Consider the following 16,268-nt stretch of genomic DNA (forward strand, 5'->3'; position numbering starts at 1 on the left):
CTCATCATACCACCTGTCAGACATGCAAATTTCCTTTGTTACGAACATTAAAAAAATCAATACTCTTTCTTTTGCCAACACAGATGCAACTTATTCTCTCAGTTTCCTTGAAAATATTGTGTATGGCTGTCAAAAATCTATGTCGACAAAATTACAAAATTGCTATCTCCTCCGAGGAAATGGGGTTTATCATCTCATTATTCAAAGTGAGAAATCAGAAAATTATGATGATCAGAACTATGTTGCCAGAATTTTTAAATATTGTTCTGTGTACAGAAGAAATTTGCTTCAGTTCAGTGAGTGATCTACGTGTGTACAGATCATGGAGAATTGTGGGTAGCCTCACTTACTGTCTCAATCGTCAGCGATGTTATTCAAGATGTCATCACCGTCAAAACCTGTCAACTCGTCATTGACTGCATTTGTCAGCAAAATGATGTCTTATGGGCTGAAGTTTTGTGGACAAGGAAAACATTAGAAACAATTAGTATATGATTCTTATTAAATTGCAAGCTTTATTGTGCAAACACTCCTGGAAAATGGCATTTTTCAACCACAAATACTCCTGGAAAATGGCAAAAAAACTCCTGGAAAGTCCTGGAATTTTGATTTACTTGAAGTGTATGAACCCTGGTAGGCGGGTCATGTCATTTGCAATAACAACAATCACAGCCATATTTAAAGAGACATAAGCTGTAACTTGTGGCAAGTTTTCCAGTATTCTGCTTCTGTATATCAACTACCGTGTCTGACCCTAATCCGTTTGTTATGCTGAAATCACAATTTTCTATTTGAATACAAATGCCATTAAATCATTGCATTCCAAACTTGAGTAATAATTAAACTTTTTCTGTAACTGTGTATTAACAGCAAAGAAGAAGTAATGAGAATTATGCAGTGTATGAACATGTAACTTCCTTCTTCTACTGGCATATCTCTTCTAAAATATTTTGTCTTCCCTAATTACAGTTGATTTATGATCACTGATAGTTGTGTCAAAATATGTATAATATTTATTCACAAATTACCAGTCTGATAAAAACTTTTGCATATTTATTTCTACATTATGTAACGATGGTACACTTTCCATTTGTTTTCATTATCACAAGGTAAAATAAATGAACAAGAAATGAGGAAGAATAGCCATTTAAATATCGTTGGTATGGTAAGTACCGGTAGTCTCTTAAATTTTGTTTATTGTTGGAAAAATATATATTCTTGAATAGCAAGTATACTAATTGAGCAAAAACTTCAAATACTCCAGATGACTCAAGTTTCAAGTGTATTGCTGTAGTTGCCTAATGTTTAAAGATTGCATCTTCAGTATGAGTTGTTAATTTTATATATTTCCATGGTGTCATAGGTTGGCTCCATTGATAATGATTTCTGTGGTACAGACATGACAATTGGTACAGATTCTGCTTTACATCGCATCATTGAAGCTGTTGATGCAATCAGTACAACAGCACAGAGGTGAGCTTTTATCAGATTTCTCTTTTCATGGACGATTTCCTTGTCTCTACCATCAATTTCCTTTGATGTAAGCTAATTCTTTCTGTGCAGTTGTATAGACCAAGTACAGAGTGTTTGGAATGCAGACATTGGTTCAGACATTAATGGGACAAGTTTGCTCATTCTGAAGTCACTTCATGTGTGAATATCTGCTTCAAGCATTTCCCTAAAGAGTTTGTTATTATCTCATAGTGTTCACAGCATTCTCTCTGACTCATTTACTATGTTACTGGTTCTTGGTATGACTACTTAGCTGTCAAATAAATGTAAAAGCTTTAGGCTGCATTTCAATAGTGTACAGCTATTTTTACCTTAATGTGTATACTTTGTTCAGCATTAGCATTTATGGTAATCCTTGAAACCAGGTTAGGGTATGGTAGTGCTGCAGAAATTCTTTAGATTTCAGCTGAAAAAAAATACATGTGTAAAGGTTATACTTTATATTTAACTTTTGAAGTATTATTTGTCTACAGTCATCAGAGGACCTTTGTTTTAGAAGTGATGGGTCGACACTGTGGCTATCTTGCATTGGTTGCTGGATTAGCTTGTGGTGCTGATTGGATCTTGATCCCGGAATGGCCACCGGAAGATGGTTGGGAAGACCATCTGTGTGATAAACTCAGCCAGGTTAGAAATAAACCAAACCTAGATAACAGGAATTTTATCAGACATTGATTAGTAAATTGCATGGTTTGTTAGAAAGCATTCCAAGTAGAATGTTAAAGTTTTCAGCACCAGAGTCAATTTTCGTTGCCCTTATAAAATATACACCAGTCAATTTTTCTCAGATTTTTGTCAGAATTTGGTAGAAAACTGTAGCCAATGAAATGTGATGTCCATTTGGTCCAAAATTACAAAAATAAATACAAAAAAATTCATAAAAAGTTGTAAAATGTTGTGCTGAAATTTTGGTGAGAAAAAATTACAGCACTCAAAGAGTTAAAGTCTCACCATAGAATGTTGTATTATCTGTATTAATTTTACTGACATACATATTGACTGGTAAAATGGTGATAAACCAGGGAGTTATATGTGAAGTTATACTGAATGTCTATGACTTTGAATCATGCTACACAAAAAATAGCCAGATTTCTCAATATCAGTCGGGAAAGTCTTCTCTCAGTCTTAACTAATACTGTACTGTGTTAAAATTAAAATTTGCAGACTGTACCTATGTGTGGTTGTATAAGTGAATGTGACTAGAATAATATATGTGTTTTTGTAGACTCGTACCATTGGGAGTCGTCTGAATATTGTGATTGTAGCAGAAGGTGCAATTGACAAACATGGAAATGCTATTACAACGGAATATGTGAAAAAGGTAAGCAAGCTCAGTATCATTTTCTTAACAGGTATTTGCCGTCACATTTGCTGAATTGTAAGATACAAAAATATTGGACGCAATCATCTGAGCAATCAAAGTCTTCCAAGTAACAATGTTATAATAGATAAAGTCATAGTAAAAATTGATTCTGCTCAATACAAACAATGTGTTGAGCTTTGCCCAAAGGGATGATGGTAACACAGATGTTGACTAGGACAAGTGTGGCTGTACAAATATTATACATGTTCTTGCTGCCCTGGATGTAAGAACATTTAGGATCAGAGTAAAATAAAAGTGTCATCTGGTGATGGCCTGGCAATATGTTTCTGTCTTGACAAATTTGTTCAATAAACCTACCTACAGTGTACATCACATTTTCCTCCATGCTGGTCACAAGCTGGCCATATTTTACACATCATTTGCACAGAAGAAAGATATGATGTACTTTGTATAGTTTTAGTTCATCTAATTTTGAGAGTTTTTTAAGAATACGTAATTTATTTCTTTATCAGTATCAAATGCAAAGTTCAACAAAATTGTTCTGATCAGACTGTTTTATATTTTTCACAACCATTCTAAAACAAGTGGCATGTCATTGAAATTGCTGCCATGGAAGAAAAAAAACCAAATTTACATATGTACCATTGATGTCAATATCTACTTCTACAGCTGCTTGTCACCAGAATCAGTCATGACACTCGGATCACAGTGTTGGGACATGTACAGAGAGGTGGAAGCCCTTCAGCATTTGATCGGATCTTGGTACGTGAAAGTAATCAATGCTCTTGTGATCGTGAATGTAAATTGCTTACTACAATGAATTCAATATTTCAGTGTGAATTATTCACAGTGTACACCCTGACCTTTATATTAACATTTTGACTGGAAATCATATTTTAGAGAAGAATTTTTCATATCCATATGATTCCATTCAGTTACCAAGCAAGTCATTTAACATAGCTTCCAATGCCTTGATGATTGGTGTCTGCAAACATTGTATCTTGTCTTATTTCACATTGGATGTCGTCTCACTTCACATTGTAATTCGTATTGACTGTAAAATACATTTAAGAAAACAACGCAGTATCTCAAGAAAATCAATGCCTGGAGAAAGCATGTCTTTTCTGTTGGGACTTTTATTTCATTTATCCATTTCACTGTGAATTCACCAACCCACTCTGTAAGATCATAGCTCAAACCCACTCTGTAAGATCATAGCTCAAACCCACTCTGTAAGATCATAGCTCAAACCCACTCTGTAAGATCATAGCTCAAACCCACTCTGTAAGATCATAGCTCAAACCCACTCTGTAAGATCATAGCTCAAACCCACTCTGTAAGATCATAGCTCAAGCCTACTCTGTAAGATCATAGCTCAAGCCTACTCTGTAAGATCATAGCTCAAACCCACTCTGTAAGATCGTAACTCAAAGGAAAAACGTTTTTGCCATCTAAATTAATTTACTGCAAATTTCATTTCATTGTAAGATAAAAGCAGTGTTTTAGGGGAAAATATCAGTGTGTTAACACTGCATACAAGTCTTGACGGATAGTGTGAAAATGTAACAGCACAGTACTTATTTGCAGTCTTCAGTTTCTAAACTCTAGTGAATTCCAGAGATTTGTACAATACATATCACATATGATTTGATGCGTGTAAATGGAGTCCACGTTCTGCAACATTTAGACCCAAAGGCCATGATATCAGCTCAACTGAGAATGTAAATTACGAAAGAGTAAAATAAGGAATGACGTCTTTCGGAACTTATAAGCAACTCTGCTTGGTGTATGATGTTATCTGTACTTCAGTACTGTACATGTACCTTCAAACCTCTGTCTGTCTATCAATATCCATGTCTCTCCTCCATTTTGTTGTTTGTTTGTTTGTTTGTTTGTTTGTTCTCTCATTTTACATGTAGTTATCTCTATGTTTAGATATTTTCCAATTTTATGCTTAAAATTGTTTCCATCAATTAAATTTGATTAAGTTTCATAAGTTCAAAGTTAATTTAATAATTACCGAGTATACATTTTTTTTAAATTTGAAATTTTGAGGAACTAAAAATGTTATCTGCTTTGCACATAATCGTGTCAATTCACAATAAAATGACATTTGTTTGTATTTGGATTCTTCTAAATTGAAATAAAAAATGGAAAAATTTATTACTGTGTTTCCAGCAGTGTACATTGGAGAGACAGTTCTACTTAGTGATTTAGACTTTGTGTAGCTTCGCTTTTCCTTTCATTATATGTGGCTGTAGGAAAGTGATTTATATACACATAATCAAGCAAAACTGAAGTCAGAGCATGTATGGTATGACTCCACTTGACTTCATAAATTTTCATTACTGCGTGCTCTGATCTTTGAAAGTCATTCATGGATTGTTACGGTACTCTGTGTGTCAAACTTGCCTGCTAGTTTACATGGCAATATCAGCAGAGTGTAGTGAAGTTTAGGATGATTGATTGCTTGGATGAAGATCAATCTCTGTGATAGGCTGAACCAATCGCCGTATGCTAGCCAGAGTCTGATGTTGTAAATTGAAGCTTACATTTTATGTCATCATTCAAACATTGGGTTGGAGTTTCTATACCTTGCATTTAGATTTCTCAACTAACGTGACTATTCACAAAAATATATACTTTATCAATGACATCCACAGTGGCAAGTTTGTTCAATTCCCTTTTGCTGTATCATGAAAATTCTAAAATTTTGTCATATTTTATGTTGTGATGTACCGGTTCATAGGCATCACGTATGGGAGCTGAGGCAGTCCTTACATTACTGGATGCTAAAGAAGACACTAAAGCATGTGTGGTGTCATTGGATGGAAACCAAGCTGTAAGAGTACCACTTATGGAGTGTGTTGAAAGGGTGAGTTTTGTTTTCATTGAACATTATTGTAAGACTGACATTTGGAATATGTGATATGTTATCTCAGCTCTCAATTTCAAGATGGTCATTATCAAGTGTAACAAAGATTTAACTCAACAATGTAAAATTTATACACATCTTTTTTATGAAAGATGGACTCTCACCTTAATCTTGGTTACCACACTGAACATTGATTTTGTTCATACATTTGTCTATAAGAAGTATTTGCATATACAGACTGTTGATGGTTCATTTTCAAGCCAATGTTACAGTGTGTACTCTTCATCTCTTGGAAGTGCATGGTTAATACTCTGTGGAAAATATCACAGTGCTATTGAGACCCTGATATTAATGTATACATCATGTACCATCACTATCATAATTCTCATTAAACTCTAAAGAGTTCTTATTGTCTGATTTTATTTTGATAACAGACGCAGGCTGTGGCAAAGGCACTGAAGGAAAAGAACTTTGAACTGGCATCAAAACTTAGAGGAAGGTAATGTCGCTGTTTGCTCAGAAATAAATGTCGAAATCTACTTTGTTTGTACTCGTAGGCTGAGGGCAGTAACAGAGATAGAACAGAGATAGTGGTGTATAGTGTTGAACTTGTACCACATGCTGTAGCATTGAGTGATAGGCAGAAAATACAAATGAAGAAAGTTTCTGAAGAAAGCAAGTGTTGAATAGAGTTACCATGAGTGACCCTTGACAACAGGCCATGTACCGAATATATATCACATTTCTATCAATTTCATTTCAGGTCATTTATGAATAATTTGTACACCTACCAAACACTGAGTCATCGTAAACCACCTGATAACATATGTTCAGCTGATGGTACACATTGTCAGGTATATATCTATCATGCGTTTTCCACATTTTATGTGCAGCTTTATGATGCTTTGTATCAACAGTTTTCCAGACAGTGTCGACATCACAATTGTTTGCGTCATGATTTTTTAATACCATCCTTGTGTGTAGCTGTTCAGCAGCAATGTTAGTGCAGTGTTAAAGCTCTGTCTTGTGCAGTTTGAAATAGCAGAAGGATACATTACCAAATAGATAGTCCTGTACTCTTTAAAATTATTGATTACTCTTTAGCCACAATGATTTATTGCATAGTTAAATATACTGTTACTTTCTTTCTCACAGATGGTTCAAAAATTTTCTAGAAATCATATTTGTCATAAAAAAGTGAGAAATTAAACCCCCCTCCCCCCAAAATGTCCATCATTACATCCATATGCAAATATTTTGACTAATGGCATTTGTATTTGTTAATACAGAGTAGCTTTCAGTTGGCAGTGATGAATATTGGAGCACCAGCAGCTGGTATGAATGCAGCAGTCAGATCATGTGTACGTGCTTCACTCTTCAAAGGATATGGTGTCCTTGGTATTTATGATGGTTTTGAAGGACTCCTGGAGGATCATGTAAGACAACAATCACTGATATGTCTTCTTGTAAATGTTTTTTTTGTTTTGTACAATGGAGATACATTGTAAAAAGGTAAAGGGTCGTGTTATTGGGTATGGGGGAAATGGTCAAGAGGGAAATGGTCAAGAGGAATTGCATTGTTGTATTTCAGCATGATGCTTCTACGTACAAAAATCTCATGTTGAATTATTCGTGACAGTGCTTGCTTGTGGACAGGAAACATCACATTATGAATCATGCCTATTATCATGACAGACCCAAGGAGTTTTGTAAGACCGGGCATGTGACATCAAGATAGTTCATTACAAAAATCAATAACCAATTCCAGTTGAAATTTATGTCAGTTACTTACCTGATTGTCATCACTCAACAGATGAGGCTGGGCCTCTGTACAGAAATGACTTGAATGGGTTATGCCCTATCCACTCAAAACAATCTTATGTCCATGCGATATTCAGTTTTTAAAGCTGGTCCATATTGAGATTTCCCTATCATAATCTATCATCAGTATTCTTCATGGTGTGGAGTTTCATGATTACATTATCTTGTTAAATGGTAGAGTGCCATACTGGTGTGGTTCATTACACTATGGTAGAGTGCCATACTGGTGTGGTTCATTACACTATGGTAGAGTGCCATACTGGTGTGGTTCATTACACTATGGTAGAGTGCCATACTGGTGTGGTTCATTACACTATGGTAGAGTGCCATACTGGTGTGGTTCATTACACTATGGTAGAGTGCCATACTGGTGTGGTTCATTACACTATGGTAGAGTGCCATACTGGTGTGGTTCATTACACTATGGTAGAGTGCCATACTGGTGTGGTTCATTACACTATGGTAGAGTGCCATACTGGTGTGGTTCATTACACTATGGTAGAGTGCCATACTGGTGTGGTTCATTACACTATGGTAGAGTGCCATACTGGTGTGGTTCATTACACTATGGTAGAGTGCCATACTGGTGTGGTTCATTACACTATGGTAGAGTGCCATACTGGTGTGGTTCATTACACTATGGTAGAGTGCCATACTGGTGTGGTTCATCACACTTTGGTAGAGTGCCATACTGGTGTGGTTCATTACACTAATGTCATTGATATCAACCATGTGTCTCTGTGTGTATGTGAGTGATCCATCAGTGAAAGCTAGCTGCTGCCAGTCATTCCCAATTCTCTTGAAATGACTTTCTTGATGAAAGCACATACCAGGTACACATAATGTAGTGTACTTGCAGTGGAAGTAAATGACATGCCATGATATTCATGCACGCTATTCTTAAAGTAAGCATGTTTTCACTGATCAAACAGGAGTTATTGGGTGTCTAAGGTAATTTATCTGAAGGAATAAGAGCCATGTTCGGGTCATATTTCTCGTCTCTTTTTGACATTTTTATTTTGTATTCATTGTTTCAAAGCTATTTGTATGCTTCCTTTGAAGCATGAGTCTGGCTGTAAAAAGAAGTGTTACTAAAAATACCATAATGATTATTAAAATTGATAGATTTCTAAAAGTAAATTTGTTATTATTTCTAGTTACAAGCTGGTACGGTATATTTAAAGCTGGTACGGTATATGTACTGATCGTTGAAAGTAGATGACTATAAATGCCTCAAGCTGACATTTCATTGAGATGTTATATATACATAGTACACAAAACAAGGTATGAAGTATACCTTCACAAGCTGACAAGTCCTTTGAAAGATTAAATGTAGGACCAACATTTATTCCAAGAGAATTTACAATGCCATTCGGAGAATGATATCCAGAATTGATTTTAAAGAAATATGATTAAATGAAGATGGCTCTTATCCATACATGTAAGGTGAATTCAACTATTATAAATATTATCATTTCATTACTCTGTAATGTGCTATTTGAAGGTGACATCAAAGGTTCCATCTACCATTGTAAAACCTTTCACGCCATACTCACATACTGACATGGATCTAGGGATTACAGAAATGTATTTCTCACATAACCATCACAACCAGATCTAACTGACATTCACTCAACTCACCTTCAGCCTTTCACAGCCTTTGTCAGATTTTCATTCATCCTTAACACAAAGTGCAGAAAAGAAATTTTTCGAGAAATTCTGGAAGATCTGTTCATCGTATTTCCATCAATCAACCTTATTCAGCGCAAGTGCCACTCTCATTTCAAAATCATTTGTCCCATATTTGAAAAGCATCACTGTAGACTTGCAATATCCAAATAAGATTCACTTTATTCTTGTCAAGCAAGAGTAGCAGTCAAATGATTACAAAAGAACAAATTCAAACGTCAACATATATCTGGATTCCAAACACAATGTAACTACAAATTTTTTGCAAAATGATCATTGATGGATGTACAAACATAACTATTGTCTTCCCTTGAAAGATTCTATCAACTAAAATGTTGTGTTTTTCTAACCAACACTTTTTCTTTCATCCATGTACTTGATGTGTCAAATCTTATGAAACTCTTCAATTATACAACATTCCTGAATCACCACAACTACCGCCACTATCACCATATACTGTACATATCCATGACACATGGTGATTTGTGTAGATCAAGGTCATGAGTTGGATGTCAGTAGCTGGCTGGGTAAAAGTTGGTGGTTCAAACCTAGGAACCAATCGGTAGGTGATGATGAGGTGTTTAAATTCACCCATCAGAGACTACCCCATGTAGACTATCTATCTCACTGATGCTATGCATTCACTAAATGCATTTAACATTGCACAAGTACAGGTAATAATTACAGTTAAAACCACCAAACCATGGAATTTCAATTATGCTGAAGATTTGGCTTTTATGTGCTGAATCAATTTTGTACCAGAATACTGTTTCATAAAAAACACTAGATGGTATGGTTTAGTCTGAAAATTACTGTAATTTATTAAAGACAATTGGAAACACATGTTTTCAACCCTGAAAATCCAAATGTCAATATACCAGAAAGTGTTATTTATAACCTCATACACTGCGTGACTGACATTATCAAAAGGCAGTATTTATAGATGTTTACACTGTGAGAATTATTTCAGCCATTCATATCAGACTGCAATGCGTCACAATTAACAGAATTAAGTCAGAGTGTTGAAGTTATTACTATGGAAGATGTTGCCTTAAAGTATCATCATGTATCTATGTAACAATTCTTATTAGACCATTATCTCTGTTGATGTTACATGAATCCTAGGATTCCATATCAGCAAGCAATCAATCACATTGTATAAATTGTCATGTGTAGACCAAATTTTTAGGCCAATTTCATAGGTAAATTTGTATTGCCAGGCAGTCATTCTAATGATTTGGTTTTATGAGTTAATTATTACTTGTACTTGTTTAATTAACATGCTTCCTTCCTTGAATTGACTTGATAATTTCCACCCCTAACATTCAGCATGATGTTGTTGTATACATTTTGTGATGTGTGGTGCTGTATGTTGTGATGTGTAGGTATTGGGTTTGCCTTCACAAATATCATTGGCTCTGCAGTATAGTCTCACGCTTGCTATGTTTGCCTGCATTCATCAATTTTGCCAACTTTAGGTAAAGCGTATGTCCTGGATAGGTGTTAGAGGCTGGGTAAGAGATGGCGGATCCAAACTTGGCACCAATCGGTTAGTAAGATTACAAAAAATGTTTCAGAAATATCACAGTAAGGACAAAGTAAACGTCAGTGAAATGTGATTGTACATCACCGATGATTGAATAGTGAAACATGATATTAGTATAAGTAAACAAAATTGACAAATATAATTGTAATTGATATAAACAGCCATGAAAATTATCAGACTAGTAATCTGCAAAGTCTTCATTGAGACATTCAAACGATATCTGTTGACAAGTTGAAGCACAGCATACAGGGCCTAGCAATGATAACCAATCATGAGAATTATCAAGTCAAAGTTTTCCTCATTTCATTTTTTCTGAGAATGTTCCTGATATCACTTTGAAGTCATCAAGATGAATGTGTTTGTAGGATATTGATAGAGTATTGAGTGTTCAGTCTAGTGTAACTTGTTCAAAATAGTTCATACATGTCAACATAACTTACACTTTGCTATCATGTAGAAATGTAGGCCTCATAATAATGTGCTGTTTCTCTGAAAAGTTCCAACTTACATTCTTTGAGATGTATGCAGATAAGCAGAAAGCCATTGCTTTGAAATATGGTCAAGACTTGTAGCAGATTGTTATGTTTGATATTTTAGATCTAGCTTTGAATTTACAATGTGAAAAAATGTTTGGCAAGGCTGTATTGAGATAAAGTGGCCATTTTTAGATGGCTGAACTTGTTTTTCAAGCTTATTGACTGATATTGTTTCCATAAATTGAAGTTACCTCTGTTTATACCAACAAAATACACAGAAGCTTTCTTCATCTGATAGAAGCTTTAAAAAGCATTTGATTTGTTGAGTACACCTCCCTGATATTATTTACTGTGCATGTTGTTTTGTCTCCTGGCAGTGCTTTTGTTGAATGGCGACAGTGAAAGTGTTAGCTCTGAGCTTTTCATGTATCAGAAATTGTAATCCCCAATTTTAGATGTTTTGTGTGACCAACCATGCATTGATTCTGACTGATGTCTTAAAGACTTGTTATGATGTCTATCATATATTTCTTGTTATCGTTTCTGTTCATACTGTATTTTGTATATTGTATCACATTTAAGCACAACCCCAGAGAAGATATTGGACAAAGTGGCAGAGAAATTCCGCCAATACAAAATCAGTGGTTTATTGATTGTTGGAGGCTTTGAGGTGAGTATGTTCTGAATAGAAACATTAACTTTGCCATTATCCGGTGATTTTAATCAACATGATTTGATTTGCTGTCAATTTCAAATAATTTCTAGCTCATATTTGGTTTTGTATATAAATACCAAAAAGAGCTTATATGATAAGTCGGTGGCGTCTGTATGTCTGTATATTTGTGGGTATGTAGGTGCAGATGTATGTCCGTCACACACAAAGGCTCCCATACCGCCAAAGCTACCATCTCAGTATTTGGTGTACAGGTAGATGCAGGGGTTGATATGTGAATTTGTTCAAATGAACATGTCAGTGTCAAAAATGTGCAAATGAGGTAAGAAAAAGGGAAATCCTGCAAATGTGCAGGAGTGAATTGGCATACCAGTGTCTGAAACAGGCTTGAGTCATTTCCTGTCATTGTTTATGAACTGTTACATATTAACAGACCAGCTCAAACCATAGACAGTAGGGGGGGAAGACTGTCTATGGTCCAACTAAGAGGGACTAACTGTTTCTGCTATGCATGTTGCTAAAGTTCAGACCTTATTTACTTTTGTCATTCTTTTTTTTTCTGGTTTAAATATTTCTTGTTGTTTTTCTGGTTGTACTGTGCAGAAATCATTGTCATAACATCAACGTAGAATTTTCCTGCACTGAACAGATAGAAACAATATTTATTGTTGATCTTTGATAACCATACTGGTATATACCAATTCTGATCAAATTTGAGCGACACCGTATAATTGCGGTATTTTTAATCCATTATCATTGCTGTAGAATCTGATGCATAGTTGTCGATATTAAAAGAGTGTTCATTTGATGTAAATGGCAATAGAGTGAGTGTAAAGGGACATATTTTCTGACATATATCTCATATTATATCATACCAGTATATTGATGGTGCAAATACAGCAATCTGATTGGTCGAGACGCAAAAATAACCGTGTTATATTGGCGATATACCATGGCTGGCATACGCGCATGCTCTCAGCTTGAGCAAAAATCCGTTTTTGAAGTTCCACGCCAGAATTTCAATATACTGTTATGATATAAGCGACTTTATACCACTCGATTTTGACCAGTTTACTTCATATATGCACTCGCTATCGTTCGTGCATATATGTCTTGAACTTGTCAAAATCTCGTGGTATACCATCACTGGGTGTGCTTTATTGCTTAATTATCACTTGCCAAAAACTTTTTACTTTCACCATGATGCATGAACACCACTGACACTCACATAAATATTGCCCAGTACAGTGTGTTCTGCCCATTTGCTTTAGGATTTCCTGTCATACTATTCATTCCTCTGAATTTTAGTCCATTGAAATGAATTCCTTTCTGTTTTCAGGAAAAAACCTCATTGTAATAGTCATAATTTGCACTGTGATTGAATTTTGAAGTGTACTTTTTTGGCACAACAAAGTATAATTTCTCATCTTAGTATTTAGGGCCTGACTCTGCCATTTCATTTAACAGTGTTACCAAGTCTGTGTCTGAAAACACTTATATGACAGTTGTGTGTCAATAAACAATGGAATTTGTAACATATGATTTAATAATTTTGTATCATTACAGGCATACAAGAGTGTAATGATTTTATCAGAGAACAGAGATAAATACCCAGAGTTTTGTATTCCTATGGTAATCATACCATGTACTGTCAGCAATAATGTCCCTGGATCAGATTTTAGTCTTGGCTGTGACACTGCACTTAATGCCATCACGGATGTAAGTAACAAATCCTGGATTCATTCCATGCCATTTATTTTTAAGTTTTATACTTTTCAAGCAAAGTTTACTTCCATGCAGATTTTTCCAAGCATGACATACGGCGGCCGATATGTTTTGAATAATGGCATTGGTATTTACATCCACAATTGATGTAATTTCAAAACATCAGTTGAGAAGCTTATATTAGTATCCCCATAAAGATTTTGTAATATTTCTGTACAATTGAAAGCAGTGATTCAGATGATTGCAGTAAAGTTCAGCTGATTGTATACCAAATTTCTTCAAAATGCACCATTTATGAACACAGTCAGGGAACAATTACAAGCATGGACAACCATAGAAGCTGTGAAAACCATTGATAACATTTCTCAATAATTGGCTGATGTAAACATTACAGATTTGTGACCGCATCAAGCAGTCTGCAACGGGAAGCAAAAGACGAGTCTTTGTCGTGGAAACCATGGGAGGATATTGTGGTTACCTGGCAACCATGGCAGCCTTGGCAGGAGGAGCAGATGCTGCTTACATCTTTGAAGAACCATTTACCATTAAAGATTTACAGGTATTCAGAAAAACTGTTTTTGTTTTATTCAGTTATTTCTGGTCAAACTGCTTAAAGGTACATTATTTGTATCTTTTAACCTTATATGGTTGCAAACGAGCAGTTGATAATGTTGTTCGACTTATTGAAAGATGTCTAAAAAACGGTCAACTGTAGACAACTTCCATCCCGTTTGCGTACACTGTAGAGAAAAACCTTATGTTTTAAGCGACTCTCAGGTCAAAAATCAGCATGAATGATACTACAGTTATTATCTACATCTGAACATGCCCTGCCTCAAGAGTTCAGTATTTCTATCACGATAAATTCACTATAAATACAGTGAACAAGTGTTTCTGTCCAAAATATAAGAACAGCTTTGACATAAATGCATCAATGGTATGTATGTTAACGGTACAACACAGGTATTAACCCTTTCACCACCATGGTTTGGTCCAAACCCATTCTTATCAATGTGACTGTGGACCTGTATATAGGGAATTGGGGGTGAACAGGTTAAAGGAAGCATACAGGTTCTGCAGTCATTTGGCAACTGAAGCTAGAGGAGGGGTTCATTTCATGCATGAAGCTCCAAGGAAACTTGATTTTCTAGTTTTTGAGTAAATACAGTTTGCTTTTGATAGTTGAGCATATCTCACCGTGAATCTCCTAGCACTGCATTTATCAGTCAATTACAAGATGTAAATTGCATTCCTTTCTCAGCCAAAAGGATAATAACGGTAGGATAACGGTAGGAAATATGAAACATTTGGCTTTTGGTGACCTTTAGTAAATGTGAAATGTTATTTAACACCCTGTGGGGCCCAGCTGTGCAATTGAAAAGACAAAGAGGTGTTAGACAATGAAAAAGAATCATATTCAATGGTCTGGGTATTCCTTGAAATTGAGAGTTGCCTCTTTGACCCTTGTCTTTGACCCTTGTCTTTGACCCTTAGACTTTGACCCTTGTCTTTGACCCTTGTCTTTGACCCTTGTCTTTGACCCTTGTCTTTGACCCTTGTCTTTGACTCTCTCATTACAATCAGACTTTGATACATTTCTACAACATTTCCAATGGTGTAGATGAATCTTTGTGATGGAGAAATGGGGCTGACACAATTAGTTGTCAGCATTTTTAGATGACACTTTTGGAAATGATGCATCAAAGAAACACACAAATGCAACTTAGTAGCAGACTACTAATATTACAATAAATACTAAATGATATGTTAAGGGAACAGCCTATAAGCTGCAACAACATCCATGAATACAACACTGACAAAATATGTCCACATTTCAAGCAGCAGTCCTTGATGTCATGCACATGCAGCTATACCTGGTATTCAGTAGCAAACCTGTATCTGCAAACAGCATTATTTAAACGTAAATGTGAGAGCCTGCAGTTTGGCAAAGAGAAAATGGACAAGAAAAGGCATATATTTTGTCCCGGGTAGATATTAATGTTGCAGGGGTATTACCTTACATATATGTGACTTTCATGGAGTGCTAAGTACTTGATATACTAACATTTTATCTTTTAGGGTGATGTGTACCATCTGAAAGCTAAGATAGCAGATAACATACAACGTGGTCTGATAGTGAGGTATGCGATGCAATGCCATCATCAATCAAGACACACACTGTACCGCAGATTCTATCACAGCTAGATATGCTTCCTTGTTGCTGCTTCAGTCTCCAAACATTGATTTCAATCTGTGGAATGACTTCATGGCACCAAAAAAATGTCTCATTCTGATAAATTTTTACATCAGTTTCACAATTATTCTGAAGGGAAATGTATGTATTCCTACCATTTACCTTTTGACTTCCTTTTCTGGAAATATTCAGCCATCAAGTATTTTTAAGTGTATCCTACAGTATATGTAATCTGGCACAGAGACTCTCAGATTTGGTCCAGACATGCCGTTTTAGGACAGGTTACTCAGGTCCTAGCATGGCGAATCAAGTTATTTTTATTGGAGTATGCTAATCTAGCAAATTTGTATGATCCTGAGGAAGTATTTTAGCTATGGATTAATTCAACTCAAGAAATTCCACCATTGAAATCAAAGTGATGGAGTTCATCCCA

General features: G+C 35.5%; 1 protein-coding gene across 7 annotated transcripts in view; it reads left to right on the forward strand.

Annotated features, from left to right (window-relative positions):
• The window catches only part of LOC139145932 (ATP-dependent 6-phosphofructokinase, muscle type-like), a 46,694-nt gene that overhangs the window by 17,747 nt on the left and 12,679 nt on the right, over window positions 1–16,268 (forward strand). For 2 of the 7 annotated variants that reach the window (XM_070717381.1, XM_070717382.1), the window contains exons 5-18: window positions 1,110–1,165; window positions 1,364–1,473; window positions 1,986–2,139; window positions 2,738–2,833; window positions 3,506–3,598; window positions 5,586–5,711; window positions 6,146–6,210; window positions 6,475–6,565; window positions 7,001–7,147; window positions 9,713–9,783; window positions 11,826–11,913; window positions 13,483–13,635; window positions 14,036–14,200; window positions 15,721–15,782. In XM_070717381.1, the coding sequence (XP_070573482.1) occupies window positions 1,110–1,165; window positions 1,364–1,473; window positions 1,986–2,139; window positions 2,738–2,833; window positions 3,506–3,598; window positions 5,586–5,711; window positions 6,146–6,210; window positions 6,475–6,565; window positions 7,001–7,147; window positions 9,713–9,783; window positions 11,826–11,913; window positions 13,483–13,635; window positions 14,036–14,200; window positions 15,721–15,782 (1,477 nt within the window). Of the gene's footprint in view, window positions 1–1,109; window positions 1,166–1,363; window positions 1,474–1,985; window positions 2,140–2,737; window positions 2,834–3,505; window positions 3,599–5,585; window positions 5,712–6,145; window positions 6,211–6,474; window positions 6,566–7,000; window positions 7,148–9,712; window positions 9,784–10,699; window positions 10,771–11,825; window positions 11,914–13,482; window positions 13,636–14,035; window positions 14,201–15,720; window positions 15,783–16,268 lie in introns of all 7 variants that reach the window. The other 5 variants (XM_070717376.1, XM_070717380.1, XM_070717379.1 and 2 more) reach the window with 3 other exon arrangements.

Source organism: Ptychodera flava, chromosome 12, assembly GCF_041260155.1.
Source record: "Ptychodera flava strain L36383 chromosome 12, AS_Pfla_20210202, whole genome shotgun sequence".
Classification (NCBI taxonomy): Eukaryota; Metazoa; Hemichordata; class Enteropneusta; family Ptychoderidae; genus Ptychodera; species Ptychodera flava.